General features: G+C 44.3%; 1 protein-coding gene across 3 annotated transcripts in view; it reads right to left on the reverse strand.

The window, feature by feature from the left end:
• GRAMD1A (GRAM domain containing 1A) overlaps nt 1–17,195 on the reverse strand; it is a 676,680-nt gene that overhangs the window by 65,363 nt on the left and 594,122 nt on the right. For all 3 annotated transcript variants that reach the window (XM_085616040.1, XM_085616042.1, XM_085616041.1), the window contains exons 11-12: nt 16,161–16,304; nt 2,264–2,382 (exon numbers count right to left, since the gene is read on the reverse strand). In XM_085616040.1, coding sequence (XP_085472166.1) covers nt 2,264–2,382; nt 16,161–16,304 — 263 coding nt within the window. The remainder of the gene's footprint in view (nt 1–2,263; nt 2,383–16,160; nt 16,305–17,195) is intronic.

A 17,195-nucleotide genomic window follows, 5' to 3' on the forward strand; every position in this document is an offset into this window, starting at 1 on the left:
TGAGCTCTAAAAATTACAGCACCAAAAAAATTAAAGGGAAGTTAAAGCAGGATACTGAGAGACAAGGGCCAAAATAGGAAGTAAGCGAAGAGCAGGCAATGAACAAAGGTAAAAATACACAATGCTGAGAAGTGAAGTGTGGGAGAGGCACTGGAAGAGAGTCTGGGGTTGTAGTTTCCCCTTCAGCCTGCCCGTCATGATCTAAGGTAGGTCTTGACCCATGCAGGCTGCTGGCAGCTACCTATGTGGAATGATCCCCAGGCTGGTTCCTATCAAACACATCCCTTGTGTCACCATTCTGCTCCTTATGCCTTTATCTTCCTGTGAGAGTTGGTACGTGTCAGTGCCTGACCAACAGGAAGGAAGAATGTTAAGTTAAAAAGCATTTTCTAGTGACTATTTGATCACTCCTTCCACCTCCGCTTGTGGGTACGGTGGCATCTGGTGGTATCCGACATGTTTCACACACCTGATACTGCAAAATAAAATACTGTGATGTGGCAGGCGGCTTTCCTCCCTCGGTCCAGACTCACGGTGCAGTGGATGCATTACAAGACAGACAGCAATAGAGCGGAGCTGAACTGGAAGACACCTGTGTATACCTCCCCCAGGATGAACCTTATAAATTACCCCATCTGCATCCAAAAAAGCTTATGGTATTTCCTTTTTATTTTGACCAGCGCGCAACTGCACCGTTTGAAAGAGGAAGTGTCTGTGGGTTTCTTTGTTCTCACAGGGTGGAGAGCCATTTAATAGAGGTTATCAGGCAAGAACTCTGGACCAGTTTGAGTTGGATGCCTTGTTTTATCAGCAAATCAAATCCCTCTTAAAGAACCTATCTAACTTGCTTGGTTGGGACTGAAGTCTGATCTGGATTGGTCCACGGCTGATGCTGGTTTATAGAGATTAGAGCAGTGGGGGAGGAGGGGAAGAGTTGGGTGTGATTAATGGAAGGTGACTAATGAATGGTCAACCAATGCTTGGTGCTGCATGTCCAGATCCTGGAATTCAATATTATATGGGAATATCAGATACAGAGTGTGACATGCCGTGTGAGGTGGGCAAAGCACAACTTACTAAAACTAAGAGTAATCAGGTTTTGTACAGATATCAGTGTGTTTTGTGTTGGAGGTGGCCACCCACGGATTAATGTCTCTCAATGCAATGTTTAGCTGGGTGATGGTTTGAAGATGCAGGGCTATTTCTAGTGTTTCATCCCAGAAACCGAGGTTATACCCTGGTGGCCAAAAGATACCTAAGGGAAAAGGACTGCTCTGGTAGATAACGCAGCATGGGACTAACTGACTGACGGAGGAGTAACATAGGTTTGGAATTTAAGTGCATGTTAGTGACTTTTGGAAGTGTCAGTTCATCAAAAATGGAATACAAGTGGTCCCTAAACCAAGATTCAGTGAGCCAGCGAAACCTGTACAGAAGCTTCATAATACCCAGCCTGGGTTCAAGCGCTCGGATATCAGAGTTATGTTTGTTGGGAGATATTAAGTTGACAAGGTCTAAATGTATCATTCAATTGAACTTTCAATGAATTGAGACTTGCATGTTGCAGAGATCATTATTTTTAATACATTCTGAAAGGATGTTATGAGCGGCACTGCTCTGCCAGTGCTCCACCCATCCTGTGAGAAGGAAGCTAGGAAGCAACTACTGTGTGTGAGAAACTAGCACGGATACTTCCAATGCTGCACTTTAAGGAAACTTGCATTGCGGTTGCCTGGGATCGACATTTTGTATGCAAGTGTTCCTTAACTTTCTTCATTAGCAGACATCTATGGTATTCTTCCACCGTCTAACGGCAAAGCAATCCTACCTAGGAGCCAAGTGTCACAACAAACCACATATCTCTTCCACACAGCCATCAGTCATGCCTCTTTGCTACTATACAATACTTACACTATTCTACCACAGACCAAATCCCTACATTGTTATTACAGATCAACCAGCAAACCAGAAAATACCACTAAGCAACTGGAACACCCTGAAGCTATTCACCATTTGTAGATCTAATAAGTAAATAATGTCCCCTCGCTGTAAGCTGGTTTGATTTGTCGTAAAGGGCTGTGCCTGGCAGATTAGAACAGAAGTCCCCTATCGCATGGAAACACACGGTTGTCAGTCTTTTCACGGACAGTAAGTAGCAGTCCATATCACACAACAATCGCTAAACACTGCATCAAATGACAGGGATGCGAGATGAATCATGGATTATCTGGGTGTGTTGTGTACCGCTCCCCTATGACCTTACCTGTGTTTCTACAGCAGGGGCGGACTTGGGTCCAAGGGGGTTATTGATGGGGATGGTGTAGGAGATGATCCGTGTCTGCTTGCTGATGCCATCGCGTGCCCAAGAATTAAGTGTAACATCTACAAACAGGCAAAAGCAATGGTGTTTAGATTCTTATTGCCATTATCTTTCCAGGTTGGGAGTAAAATCCTCCAATGCCTGTACAACAACTTCTTAACAGCAAATGAAGTGCGAGGATTCTGCAAGTTACTTTTACAAAACAACCAGTTGTAAGACCAAGATCTCGTCATCTGCAGAGGATGCATGGGCTGGGATAGGCACAGAAGGGGTGAAGTGAGGGAATTGTGGCTCAAGATAAATGAAAATATGATTATATTGTTTATGCTTATAAAAACGGAAGGCATCAATTGAGGTGCCGGGATCAGAAAATGTTTAGGGCATTCAAGGTCCTAGTAGGCTAGTTCTGGAGAAGACATCCGCCCTTCATCGAGAGAAAGAGCCACTCTACTCACTAGGAAGAGGGGGCAAACATTTGAGATTCTCAAGAACAAAACAATTCACCAAAGCGGAAATCTAAAGTCCTTTCTTTGACCAATTACGAGCAAAGCCATTATCCTTTCCTTTCTTCGAATGGCTTTGCATCCCACATAAGCATCGCTTATACAAAGCTAGCCATCAAAATTTACAAGATGACCTGGGAGACGGTGGGCAAACTTTTGTCTACCTCTATCAAGGATTAGGCTCAAATTGTGTCTATCCCCAGCCAAAGGCTCCATTCACCAGTATATGATGGATTGGAAAGTCTGTCCCATTTAACCATCAAAGCAACCTCGCCGGGAGCATGCCCATACCTTTTCTGAGAGTAATGATCAATGCTCATCTCCGATTTGATTTCACAATTATTTTTGGTTTCAATAAAAATATGAGTCTTATCACAGACTGTTCCCCTTTCTGACCCCAACAATCATGACAATCAATGTGTGTTCTATTTTTGCCTGGAACAGTAGAATACCGTCTTTAAAATATTCATAGGGGCAGAAATTGAGTTATCAATTTCGGAGAACGTGACCCCCTACAAAAATATTAAATGCAAATTGGTTAGGTCAAAATTAAGTTATTTTGAGATTCTTTGCTCAACCCCTGCTAGATATGGCACAGGTAGCAGGCAACTACCAGAAAGGTGTGGTTCAAGCACAACCAACAAGTTTGAAGTAAAGAACACAACCCACTAAAATTCCAAAACCAATGTAAAACACAGAAAATTTCAGCATACTGAAAGGCAGCAAGATCATTATAATCGGATATGGAGGATATGAATGTATAACGTTTTAAGCCAAAAAGCACCAAGAAAAAAAAAGGAAAGCACCAACCAAAAGTAACTGTTCGTCATTTTCTGGGGCCTAGGTGTGATTTCAGGTCAACCATGATGGAGAGGAGGTAAAATACACAAAGCAGGTCTCCTGACTCAGACTCTGAAGTCAAACTTTTCCAGAGGGGCAAGGTCCAAGGCTGTTGCAGATGAGGTTCCCTTAATGTTGGATATGTTGTTGTGAAGCCCTCGCTAAATTCATATTTTATCATCAAAAGCTCCAAGCAGGACAATCCTTGATTTCATAACCACGGAGATGGCTTCGCAGGTCGGATAGTTTGCCGCCTCACCTTGGTCAGCTTTTTGGAAGACTAAATCTTCCACTGAGGCAAGCCTGAAAGCTGAAGCTGGGCAGGGCCAAGTTCCTGGATACCTTTATTGTGAGGTCCAGCTGAACCTGTGTCCAGTGTGGTAAAAAGGTTGAGCAAGAAGCCCACCTTGTGTGCTAACTCCCTGAGCAGGCATCAACGCCTTGTCATGGTCCTCAAGAGGTGAAAAAATGACTACATCCCACTTTTCTAGTCAGTCTTGCAACCACTTGTACTTCAAGGCAGGCTTTTAGGCACTGGATTTTCCTCCAGCCAGGGCTGTTGAACAGTCCAGTTGTCTGTAGACAACCGGGCTCTTTTGGTGTGAGGATTCTTCCTGAAGATTTTGGCCCTGAATCAGGCAAACAGGAAGCCATTCACTTAAAACTTGGAGAGCAGTTCCAGCCCCTAGGTGTCATCCATAGTCCTTGGGTAAGTCCTCGTTTTTCAGCTGAAGTTAGGATCCCTCCTCTGGCAAGGTTGTGTTCTTTAGGTAGCGTCTTCTCTGGCACAAGAATGTTCCGAGGAGGTGGTGGTGGTTGAGCTACCAGATTTATGCTGTGCACTAGCCGTGACTGGAGATGTTCTTCCACCTAATCTTATTTTCTCCTATCCCCAGTCTACGTTTGCACCAGACGGGCCTCTTCCAACCATTGTCTTCACTACTTAGAGGAGTTCTTCTCCAACCTAACAGAATCAACACTGGTTCTCTCTCCCACTATGACTTAACTCTGGCTGCCTGGGAGGGTCTTGGGAAAGAATAGAAGCCTTCCCAGGTCTCTTCAAGTCAAAAGGGATGGTGCTAAGACTGCCCTTGGTTCTCCCAAATGTTTATTTCACTCCCAGATAGCTAATCCCTGCTATGTGATAAGTAATTAACACCCATCTGCTATTCCAGGTCTTGGAGGCAAGTTATTGTCTTTTGAGAGAGCTATGTTACCGTTCTCAGCTAATGCGGATAAGTGGCAACCGGTTTTGGCACCAGCAGTACAACACACATGCTCATAAGGTTACATTTCTACTTAAATTATCAAAATTTTGAATGGAGCTATTGAAAATTAAATAAACAATTACTCTGAGGAATTTTTCTAGCGTTTCCTGGTGGTGAAGAGAAATTACATGTGACATCTCGTAAGCATCTGTAGCGTTTAATGCTATAGAGTCAGAAGCTTTGCGCACTCCTGCCATCTAGTGTTGACTCAGACACAGTAAGGGAAATGCTACTTATCAGTATGCATCTGTTCTTGGCATGTAGAGCTGCAGATCCACACACTAGCATAGTAGATCGCCATCTGGTGTTGGGCTCGGATGCTTGCACCTTGTTGTTTTGGAAGAAGTCTTTGTAGTCACGAGATAGGGGACTCCTCCCTTGGACGATAGTGCGCATGGGCATCAACTCCATCCTTAGATTGTTTTTCGCCATGATGGGAAATGGAGTTAGTAGAAGAAAAAAGATGTCCATGTGTGTATATCTAAATAAGATAGAACTGGGACAGATACAAGTCCCGGGGAGGTGGGTGGGCGTGTGTGGATCTGCAGCTCTACATGCCAAGAACAGATGCATACTGGTAAGTAGCATTTCCCGTTCGAGGCATATGAGCTTCAGATCACACACTAGCATTGACTATACAGCAGTATCTCCTCTAGCGGTGGTCACCTGTATAGGTTGCAGTAGTTTGAAATAAACTTTTAAGGACAGCTTGGCCCACAGAAGCTTGTTGCTTTGCTTGTACGTCAACACAATAGTGTTTAGTGAAAGTGTGTGTTGTAGACCATGTGGCTGCCTTACAAATGTCTAAGGGAATGTTCCCTCAGAATGCCATGGAAGCCCCTAGTTTGTGTGTGGAATGCGCTCCAGGGGGGAACTGTTAATGCACGTTTAGCTTTTTGGTAGCATATTTGGATACATTTAATTATCCACCTTGCAATCCCAGATTTGGAGATGGGGTTACCGTTATGTGGTGGAGAGAAAGCTACAAACAATTGTTTTGTGAAAAGATTTTGTTCTGTCAATGTAATAAAGAAGGGCTCTTTTAACATCTAAGGTGTGAAGAGCTCTCTCCGCTACAGAGTCTGGGTTTGGAAAGAACACTGGTAACTCCACTGACTGGTTAAGATGAAAAGGAGATGTGACTTTTGGAAGGAATTTTGGATGTGTTCTAAGAACCACTTTGTTACCATGTAATTGTAAGAATGGTTCTTGTATGGTTAAAGTCTGGATCTCACGGACTCTTCTGAGAGATGTGATTGCAATAAGGAAAGCTATTTTTCATGTAAGGAACTGCACTTCGCATTTATGTAGAGGTTCAAAAGGGGGTCCCATGAGCATAGTAAGAACAATGTTTAGGTTCCACACTGGAGAGGGTGGTAATCTGGGAGGAATCATTCTTTTAAGTCCTTTCATGAAGGCTTTGTTCGCAGGGACTCTAAAAAGTGACAAGTGTTGTCGATTTTGTAAGTAAGCTGCGAGATGCAGTCATATGGATGAGTATGCTAAGTTACATCTGTGCAAATGTAGTAAATAGCAAATGATGTTCTGGATGGATGCATCCAGTGGGTGTATATTATTGTTTGCGCAGTAAAAGGCAAATCTTTTCCATTTTGCGGCATAGCAAGCTCTAGTAGTGGGTCTTCTGGCTTCTTTGATAATGTGCATGCAGTCCGGTGGAAGGTTAAGGTAACCGAACTCTAGGACTTCAGTAGCCAGATCGCTAGATTCAGTTGATCTGGATCTGGAAGTCTGATGTCTCCATGGTTCTGGGTTATTAAGGATGGGAAGAGAAGTAGTTTTTGGTGTGGAACTAGTGAGAGTTCCAGAAGTGTTGTGAACCACGGTTGGTGTGCCCATGTGGGAGCTGCTAGGACCAGTTTGAGAGATTGTTGCCTGAGCTTGCGTACCACTAGTGGAATGAGTGGGAGAGGCAGAAAAGCGTACGCAAATCTGCCTGACCAGTTCATCCATATCACATTGCCTTTTGACTGCGGGAGCGGAAACCTGGCGGCGAAGGTTGAACATTTTGCATTTTCTTGTGTGGCGAACAGATCTATGTCTGGTTGGCCCCACATTTGGAAAAAGGGAGTAGAACTTGGGGATGTAGTTCCCACTCGTGAATCTGTTGCGTTTGTCGACTTAACAGATCCGCAATCTGATTGTAAACTCCTGGAAGGTGTTCTGCAAGTAGGTATATGTTGTGCGGAATGGCCCATCTCCAAATGTTCTGTATGAGCTGGGACAGCTGCAGAGAATGTGTGCCTCCTTGTTTTTGTATGTAATACATGGCTGTCATGTTGTCCGTCCGGATGAGGACAGCCTTGTTCTGTACATGTAGTTGGAAGGATTTTAGTGCTAGGAATATTGCTAGCAGTTCTAAGTGATTGATATGGAGCACTTTTTGTTGAGTGTTCCATTTGCCCTGAGTTGTGTGTCCGAGGAGATGGGCTCTCCATCCTGTGAGTGATGCGTCTGTCGTCAGCACTATCTGTGGAAAAGGCTCGAGGAACGGCCGCCCTTTGGACAAGTTTGTTATGTTCCACCACTGTAGAGAGCAATGTGTGCGGCAGTTGACTAACACCAGATCTGTAAGTTGTCCTGGAGCCTGGTTCCATTGACGCGCTAGACATTCCTGTAAGGGACGCATTTGTAGTCTTGCATAATGCACAATGAAGATGCAAGATGCCATCATGTCTATGAGTTGCATGAAAACTCTGGTTGGAAGTGAGTTTTGGTTTTGAAATTTTGTGAGAAGAGTTTGTATACTGGCTATCCTGGCTGGACTGGGATATGCTAGCATGTGGAGGTGGTGTATGTGGTGGAGAAGTTAGAGGTAAGGGTGGTTGAGGCAGAGGAGGTGGGTTAGAAGGCAGTATAGGAGAAGAAGGAGGCATAGGTGATGTGGCAGAGTCCTTCTTCTGTACAGGAACTGGAGCAGGTGGTGTGTCCAGTTTCCTCTTTTTACATGCCACAGCCGTGACATGTCCTATTTTTGGGTTTATATAAATCTTTTGCTGCCTTTGGTCGATACGATCTGGGTGAAAAAGTTCTTGTTCTGATTTTTCCGGTTCTGAGCGTTGATCTTTGTGGTCTTTAGGCTTCTGTTTCGGTGCAGAGGATGTTGGTTTCGGAGCCGAAGCCGGATCTTTAGCCAGGTCTTTAGGCTTGGAAACGTTCGAAGCCGGCTTATCCACGGGCCTCGGGGTTTTCGGGGCCGTTTTGGAGGTGAAGGCGTCGGAACCGATTTCGGAGCCGAATGTTCCTTTGGCTTCTGTGCCGAAGGCGCCGAAGGGACAATCGCATGAGGATTACTCGATCCCGAGCTACCGGAAGGCTTGTCCCTTTTCTTCGGAGCCGAGCCCGGAGGCGGGGCTTCTGAAGGATGTTTTCGGTCTCGACTGGAGCAACAGGCAAAGTCTTGACCACTGCCTTCGGTTTTGGAGGGGTTGAGGTGGGGGCAGTAATACTCACTCGTTGCCCAAGAGTGACGGGGTCATCTGAGTCTTCTGCCTCTGACACGATTTCGAGATCTTCGGAATCTTCTTCCGGGACATTGGGCCCTTCATTAAAGATGTCCTCTGGTTCCGGAGCGGGTCTCTGTGCCATGATGTGTCGTCGAGCCCTTCGATCCTTAATAGTCTTCTTCGATCGAAAGGATGCGCAGGCTGGACAGCTGGACTCGTCGTGTTCAGGTGATAGGCACAGATTGCAGACCTTGTGATGGTCACTGTGCGGGAACTTTGCTCCACACTGGGGGCATTTTTTGAATGGCGTCCTTTCCATGAGCTGTAGGCCTTACGGCGTGGATAGGCCCAGCGGCCCGCGTCGACGATCGGAATGGAGCTGATGAAGTCGGGTCGAAGATGAAAGTGAATCCAATGATTTTTTGGAAGTTTTGCGGTTCGAAAAAGTTTGAAATTGAGATTTCGAACTGGAGCGGAAAAGTTGCATCCGAACCCAATGGCGGAAAAAAACAATCTAAGGATGGAGTTGATGCCCATGCGCACTATCGTCCAAGGGGGGGGGGGGAGTCACCTATCTCGTGACTACAAAGACTTCTTCCAAGACAACAACAAGGTGCAAGCATCCGAGCCCAACACCAGATGGCGATCTACTATGCTAGTGTGTGATCTGCAGCACATATGCCTCGAACCTTGTTTTTCTTCCAAGACATTTCGAGGAACAGAATGTGTTGCGCCTCCTGCCAGGTCCACAAGAAGCATGGTAACAAACTCCACTGTAGATTGTTTTTTTTCTACCATCGGATTCAGCCAAGTTCAGCAGCAGCTCTGAGACGGACACAATCCTCACTGCTTTTTTTGGGCCTTACTGCTCCACTCTTCAAGAATGACAACTCCGAAAACAACCATAGTTAAGTTGATTTCTATCAGACGGTCCTCAAAGCAGAACACTGCTCTACCTCCAGCATCCGCTTCACTTCGATGTCGCCGGAGCTCGGCACCTCAGACTCCTGCTTTGACTCGGTCAAGCCCTCTTTGATCTCCATGGAGCACGACCCAGAAAATGTATACAGAAGGGAATGATGGAATAGAATACCCTTCGAATTCTGTCCAAGGTAAAATACCCATGGGCAGTCTGACACGGCATTTAGAGCCTGTCTCTCCCTCCTCCTCACCCCCTGTGGGTTTTGCCTCGCCTTTAGGTGCAAGAAGACCATAAGGTACAGAAGGGAATGGGGGTGGGAGAATTCCAAAATGCAGAAGCAGTCATCCTGGGAGACAACAAACATTTTCAGTGAACAAGACTCTCTCCGGTTTGAGGAGGAAGAGGCAGATCCCTCTGCGATTCAGACATTCCACCAGACACCCAGCCCTAAGGCAGGGTCGTCGAGTGCTTTTGATGTAGAAGATCAAGACAGGCCATACTTGGCATCAAAAACAGGCCGGACCGTGAATCAAGAAGATATCGAACTGTCTCAATATTACTCCAGTGGAGCAATGCCAGGAGAAGAAACACTTTTCCATGAAGCACCCCTGAACCTAGGCAGAGCACGAACTCCCATGGGAGACGTCAAGCCCAAAGAATGGCTAAAGAAACTCCCCGCCTCCAGCCCCACTGCTTTCCTCTGGCTCTGGTCAGCACCATGAGATGGCTTTAGAACCGAGCAAGCTCCCAGCAAAGGACATCGAGCAACGACCACTATCAACCCTCTTTCTACAAAAGGGCAACCAACCTCCCTCTTCACAGCTAAAATTGATGCTGAAAGCACCCCCAAGACTGTGCACTATGTCAACGCCGAGGGCCCCTTTGACCCAGAGAATGAGAGTAGCTGAAGGCGCCCATCCTGGAAAGATTAGCAGAGCAGCTTGATGCCAGGGATAAATGGCTCTTCTTCCATCAGGAGACCGGCAGGATTGCTGCTGAGACAAGCCCTTTTAAAGCCATTAACAATGCGGGTTCCATTTCCTAAGAAACAGAGGATAACTTTCGAGGAGGAGCTTGCCACCACAATATCCAGTGCCCAAAAAGCACAAGAACCATGGCTACCAGCCTTCCACCTCATGCACCCACACACAGGCAATCCCCACCATCTCCTCCTGAACAAGTCCATGTTCATTGTGGACTAAAAGAGCCACAGAAAATATTGTGACTCAAAACTTCTTAGAAGAAAAACAAGTTGTAATGGGCGAGCCCAATAAAAGATGGCAGGAGTAGTCGGGGAATGTGTATCTACAGCCACACATGCTACAAATATTTTAATATCATCTAGGTCCGTTCAGTGCACCATATAGCAAAGACAGCACAGTTAAATAGCTTAAGGGTTGAATCTCACTGTAAAAGAACCCAGAACATAATATATAGTGCGCCCTACTTTTAGGTTTTGCCTGCACAGCGCTTGCGCTGTGCTTGAAAATTCTTTTGTTTTTAATATAAACTTACAATGGACTTACATCCCGCCTTCTCTCCTTCCTGGCATCTCAGTGGTTCCTGGGCCTGTCACTTACCTTTCATCCATTTCTATTGGCTGTAAAATATTTTCCTGCATTTACCAATGCTTGTCCCTCGTCTGCTTCTCTTATCAGTTTCCTGCCATCGAAATACTGTTAACATCCGCTTTGGTGGAACTATATTTTCATAAACTTTTGCCTTTTACTCTAGCAGCATATTTATATAACAATGTAAACACAGGATGTTGCGTAGCACCACCGAGACTTGAACCAGGATACCCAGCACTGGGGTCAGCAGCTCTGGTCACTGCACCGCATCCTCTCTACTCCACTCCCTTGTTGTCGGTCAGTGAGCTCTTTCCTTCGGATGATTGATGAAAACAGCTTTTTATTCACTACATACCGAAACCGAAGAATTACCAATGCTTGTTCTATGTCAGCAACCTGGCCTGTAGGCATACAAGGCTCCCTTTAAGTGTGACTTGGTAATGTATGTCAATGTAGGCTTTTTTCTACATAGCAAAGGCATGCCATATAGCAGTGCAGTGTATTTAAACTGTAGCCCAGCCAGAGTACACTACTGCTCTTGGCAGACATATATTTTAGCCATATGTGGGTGGTGTAAACGCGAAATGCAGACCACCTAATAACGTCCATGCCAGAAGTGAATTGTTCATGCGATCTACAACTGTTTCAGAGGTCAGCTAAATAGCCAGTAAGGTAAAATTTGACCAATATCCTTTTTCAGGCAGAGAGAACACACTGCAGCACCGACTAGAGGAATCAAATAGTCCAGAGTCCTAAAACCAGCAAAAACAGGGTCCAGAAAAATGCAAAAATCTTAAGTGATTATGTGGAAAATGTCGCAATTGCTACAAGCTACAACTAATACACAATACTGCTGCGAGAGCAGTCTTGGATAGTCATAGATTTTATTCAATCACTAGAAAAAAATATAGCTTTACACAGACGACCAATCAAGACAGCAAGCAACTTTCAAATTCCTTTGTATTGTGCCCGGGATTCGCTATTCATCACAGCCGCATGTGTGCAACCACAGCGATCTGAACATTTAGGGGTACTAAAGTCTGCAAAGATCAGATTGCAGCTCATGCATGGAACGAATGGACATAATTGGCTTGGTTGTTGATTTTGTAACCATGAAATGAAAACTGAAACTTCAGTTTGCCGTAGACCAAATTGTGTGATCCTGGCTACAATTACCACACTTACCAAAATTTGGAGTTCCTAAAGCGGCTAATCGTAGCAAAAGGGAGGAGGTTTCTGTTTCTCTGAGCTCATTAATTGCCTCCTCTTCTTACTGACCACAAACCGAATCCTACTTTACACTATGAGAACAGTATATTAAGTTTCCCTTTCATGAACATCCATCAGTTTCCAAAAAAATGCAAAATTCCTACTGAAAACGTAAGCCTTTAACAAAACACAAAATAGATTAAAAAAATGTTTTCTTGATTAAAATCGAATTTGTTTCCTTTATTCAACAATCAATAAAAATAATTCTTCTAAATTTGTTAAAGTTTGCATTCAGATTTGTAATATTTCAAGATGCCCATTAAATCAGACTTCACCATAAAGTACCTAAAGGATGCATGTTGCTGGATTACAAAAGATTTCATACAGTAACAAAGGCCAAATAGGGATGTTTGATGACATCAGATGGTTATTTCTATACTCCAAATAGGACTATTAAATGTTCAACAGATCACTCTGAGACTGTTTAATTGTATTTAATAATTAAATGCACTTAATATTTTGTATATATATCATATTCAATGCAACTTAAACAATGTATTTTATGACTTGTTAGTTCATGTTAACAGTGAATACTACGATTGTACTTTTCTCTAAAATCTTTAACAATCGTTAAAAACATTGGACCAATAAGCCATTTAATTATCCATTTCTTCAATTTGGGCTTCAATGAAGCATGTTCCAGGGGTTCAATCCTTACATCAGTCTACAGTCCCTATTGCTCTTCTGGACATGATTCCAGGCCCGGACTGTGTTCTATAACACATGTATGATTCAAAGGAAACAAAATGCAGAGCAGGCGTTCTTCCACCCTGGCATGTAAATGCATACACACAACTGCGTAAGAGAGCAGCACAAGCCATCGGAGCCTGCAGACTCAGGGCTCGAAAACTTAAACACATATACGGCTACCTCAAGCCTTGATTTGTCCAGCCACTGGTGCTTATCATAGCACAACCCACCTTCCTCCCTTGACAGATTCCACATTTCTGCATATTAAATGCAACCACCCAGCATCTGTAGCATTAAGATTCTCAAGATACCAAATCAAGAGAGTCAACACATTGGTCTCATTAAACTTTGCATCACAGTGCGAGTAGTAGTAGCTTACGCTGGGGTTGCATATAGTGAATCAATGTTCCTGTTAGTACATAAATCACTGTTTCTCTAAAAAGAGACATCCCAGTTTTGCAACCAATCACACCTACATCTGCTTCTACTACAGAAGGTAATCTGCAAAGAGATCAAACTCCACACACAGAAACCAACAGATAAATTCCATCAAACATTTTTTGAGAAAGATCAATACAATCAGACCACTGCACACCAACAAGTAAACCACTGCTGCATACTATCATGCAATATTTTGAAATGGTCCACCTTTAAACTACAGCCAATATAAATATGGCAACTCTCGAGGCAACCACATCAAAGAAACACACACACCTGTACTCTACATTATCATTACTTTTTCACACTAGACTTGTTTATCAACACTTTACAGAACAGATTCTTCTCCAGCTAAAGTAAGAACGTCATGCTAGATACTGATGACTTATCCAAGTATCTGCCCATCACCCACCAAAAGCAGCAAGGAACATATGCAACAAAAAAAAAAAAACCTGCCATCCATAAGACGACCTATTCACCTTCAGAAAGAGTAAGAGAACCAACAAAAGTGGCCACTATCTTGTAGCAAAGGCTTTGAAGAATTGATCTGTTGAAGGCTCACAGCTAACCCTGGGTGTAGTACTACTCTACGCTCGCGGAGCGTGCGTAGTTCGCGCTACTACGCATGTAGCACAGTGCAAAAACGCGCAGCGTAGCAGGCATTTGTTGCTTGCTCGCGAACGTCAAGTTGGCGACTGAGCGAGCAAAATCAACATCCCGGCGAGACCTTTTCCTAGTTAGCGATCAGCAACATCAAGTTGCCGATCGCGAGCGTGGAAAATAAACCTCCCGGCGAGATACTCAACGCAGGGAGGTCAGGTTGCTCATTGCGAGTGGTCGCTTATGCTCGCGATGAGAAACTACCAGTCTGCGTTGAGAAAGCTGCCACTCGAGTACAAATCTACTCAAGCGGCAGAAAACAACCACTTGCACTGTGCAAGATGCCGTTTGCAATGATTGCACAATGCGGACAAGCATCCGGCACTGTGCAATCAGTGCGAACAGCATTTCCCAACCGCACTACGCAGTTCGCGTAGCTATGCGTAGTGCGAGGTGCACTTCCTGTAGCTACACGTAGCGCTACTACACAAACTATGCCCAGGATTACTCACAGCTTGCACATTTGTACCTTGTATTGGGCAACTTGTTTTTCACCAGATAGACTACAATTGGGACTGTATCGAGACCCAAGAATGCTGTTCATCCGTTCACCAGAATACCCCAAGCATTACTGCCATCTTTAATTTGTGGTTTCCCTATTGGGGCAGTCATTGAGATAGAAGAATCAAGATCATATTTATAGCAATCAAAAATGGACAGATCATATAATAATATTTCATTTACTGTAACAATTTCTGTACTGTCAGCGCAAACAAATGCAAAAAAAAGATGTAAGCCTTCTGTAACTCTGAACCTGAACAACATCCCGCTGTACATCTGATCTTCCCCATCCCACCCGCATTCAGACAACAGCTGAAGTCGTTTCTTATAGGATCATCATTGAGGAGCCTCGCAGCTCCCACTGCCCACCTGCCCTTACCCATCCAACTTCATGTAAACTATGGCAAATACCCCACCTGGGCACAAGACATCTTCCCCATCCTGCTTGATGGACATTGTCTAAAATGGACTTCAGCAACACGTTAATGTACAGTGGTCCATTGCTGCCCAATTAGGATGGCACTAAATAAACACCAATACAATTAGATCAAGAGGGCAGGTGAGCTCTCACTGCACCATTTCAACACTAGTGTGTAAATTACCTCTCAGTGTTGATGCATCACATGTGGAAAAAAACAACTGCTCACTCGTCTCCCTGCACTGTGAGTGTACATATCACCATTCCCTTATCACACCACCTATGGACACATGACCCCTCACATGTCTCCCAGCCCCACACGTGGACACATGCCCCTCACATGTCTCCCTGCAACACGAGTAGACAAATAATCTCACCTGTTAATTTGCTCAAATTGAGTCATTCCTGCAAGTTTCATGGTTCACTGAATTGCCTGTTACAGAATTTCAGCAATGGTGTGCGATACCACTTAAGGACATGATGGGACCTATCACTTGGAAGCCTGCAGCACTTATTAACATGGTTGTATAATTCATAGTTCAGCTGTGACAGCTACACTCATATGAATGACATGCCCAACACAAAGAATTAGAGAGGAATGGATCACTTGCCCTGTTGTTACCAGGGTTTGACAGAATACATTTGTATCAGAAGAATGGAGGCAATTTTCAGCTCACCTCACTCCCACCCTCACCATTTCTTATCACTGCTGTGAATAACCAGTTGGTCTCCCTCCTGGTGGAGGAAAGCATGACTAAGACCCAATGATGATGCTGTTCACGTGACAGGTTGAAGCGGACAATGAAGATATACCGCTCCTACGACTACCACGTGAATGAGGGTTTTTTAGACCGCCAGAAACCCAGACCCTGGTAACAACAGGATAAGTGATCCATTCCTCTGATTATTTGTCTATCGATTGGAAGCCAAATGGATCTCAGTTTCTCTATCCCCTAACTGATTAGAAGATGACATGCCCACCACTTCAGGACAACAGATAGTGTTTCACCAGCGAGACAGCAGCCGCCACTAGAAGGGCATACAAGTAACCTCTGAATGTTAACTTACCGATAGCACCATGAGGTACAAAGCAGAGAACTCTATATGCCAAGAGGGATTTGTGATTACTCACAAATAAACTCTCTGGAAGTACTAAAACAGAGGGACAAGTGTTTGTGCAGCGGTGCATTTGTAGTTAACACTACAACAGCAGGACAAATGGCTGTGACCCTAAAACTGAAAGAAAGACCCTTCGCCTGAGAGCCTGTATCTTAAGGGGACAGAATGAGCACTCACCTGTAAACTTGCGTTGATCCAGGAATTCCAGCATGAACTGTGAATCACTGAACAACATTTGCTGCAGTTTCTCGGCACTGATGTGGTAAATAGAGTTGATGTGAAGACGTCCATTGAGGTCAGAGGTAAAGGTTTCCAACTCTCCTGAAATTAGAAGAGGACATTAAGCCTTTAATCCAGCAGCCAAATCATACCAGTGAGCAGGTATACCATCAATAAAGAAGGAGCATTTGTATACCGCCAATAAAGGAGCATTTAGGAACAGCTTAAGAAGAGGGGATATGAAAGGAGAAAGGAAAGAGGGCCTGAAGAGAGATGGACTAAGAGAAGAAACATTATCCAGTGACAAAGGTTATGCAGCTTGGCTCAGATTCACACGGTGTGAACATTCCACTCTCCATTGTTTTGAGTCAGAAAGTGCAAGAAGATTTTATCCAAAATTCTAGACTCTTCTGAGACAATATAAAGACCCTGGAGTCTGGGGAATCCGTCAGAATGTTTTAAACCATCAGTTTCCAAATGACAACTGGCTGGGTAATGCATCTCTAAGTGTATCTCAAGATGGAGAAACTGGCCCCATGCACAGGCTATCTCATTCTGTTCAGCGACTCTAGGAGTAGCATGCCCCACAATGGGTATAGTAAAAAGGCCAGGAGACCTCTTAGATGCCGATCTAAGTATGACATTCTGATTAGAGAATGAATTGAAATCTTCACATATGATCTAATCCCGGAGTTTTCTGATCTAGTTTTCCCTACAAAGCTCAAGCGACATCTGCCCTTGTCCTCATGTCCAGTCTGTGAAAACGAGCTTTACCTAGGACTGAAATTCTCCCTAAACAAACGGCAACAGGTGCAAACATCAGCAGTGAGACGTCTGCACTTTAGACTCACAACTCACATTAACCAAGCGAGTTTATGCTTCACTGGCTACATATTTTAATTCAAATTGCTTTTATGGCCCTGTGCATAATGCGCCAAGCACTCCAATGACTAAAGTCAGATCCCTCCACTAAAGGTAAACATTTATCGCCCG

Source organism: Triturus cristatus, chromosome 7 (assembly GCF_964204655.1).
Source record: "Triturus cristatus chromosome 7, aTriCri1.1, whole genome shotgun sequence".
Classification (NCBI taxonomy): domain Eukaryota; kingdom Metazoa; phylum Chordata; class Amphibia; order Caudata; family Salamandridae; genus Triturus; species Triturus cristatus.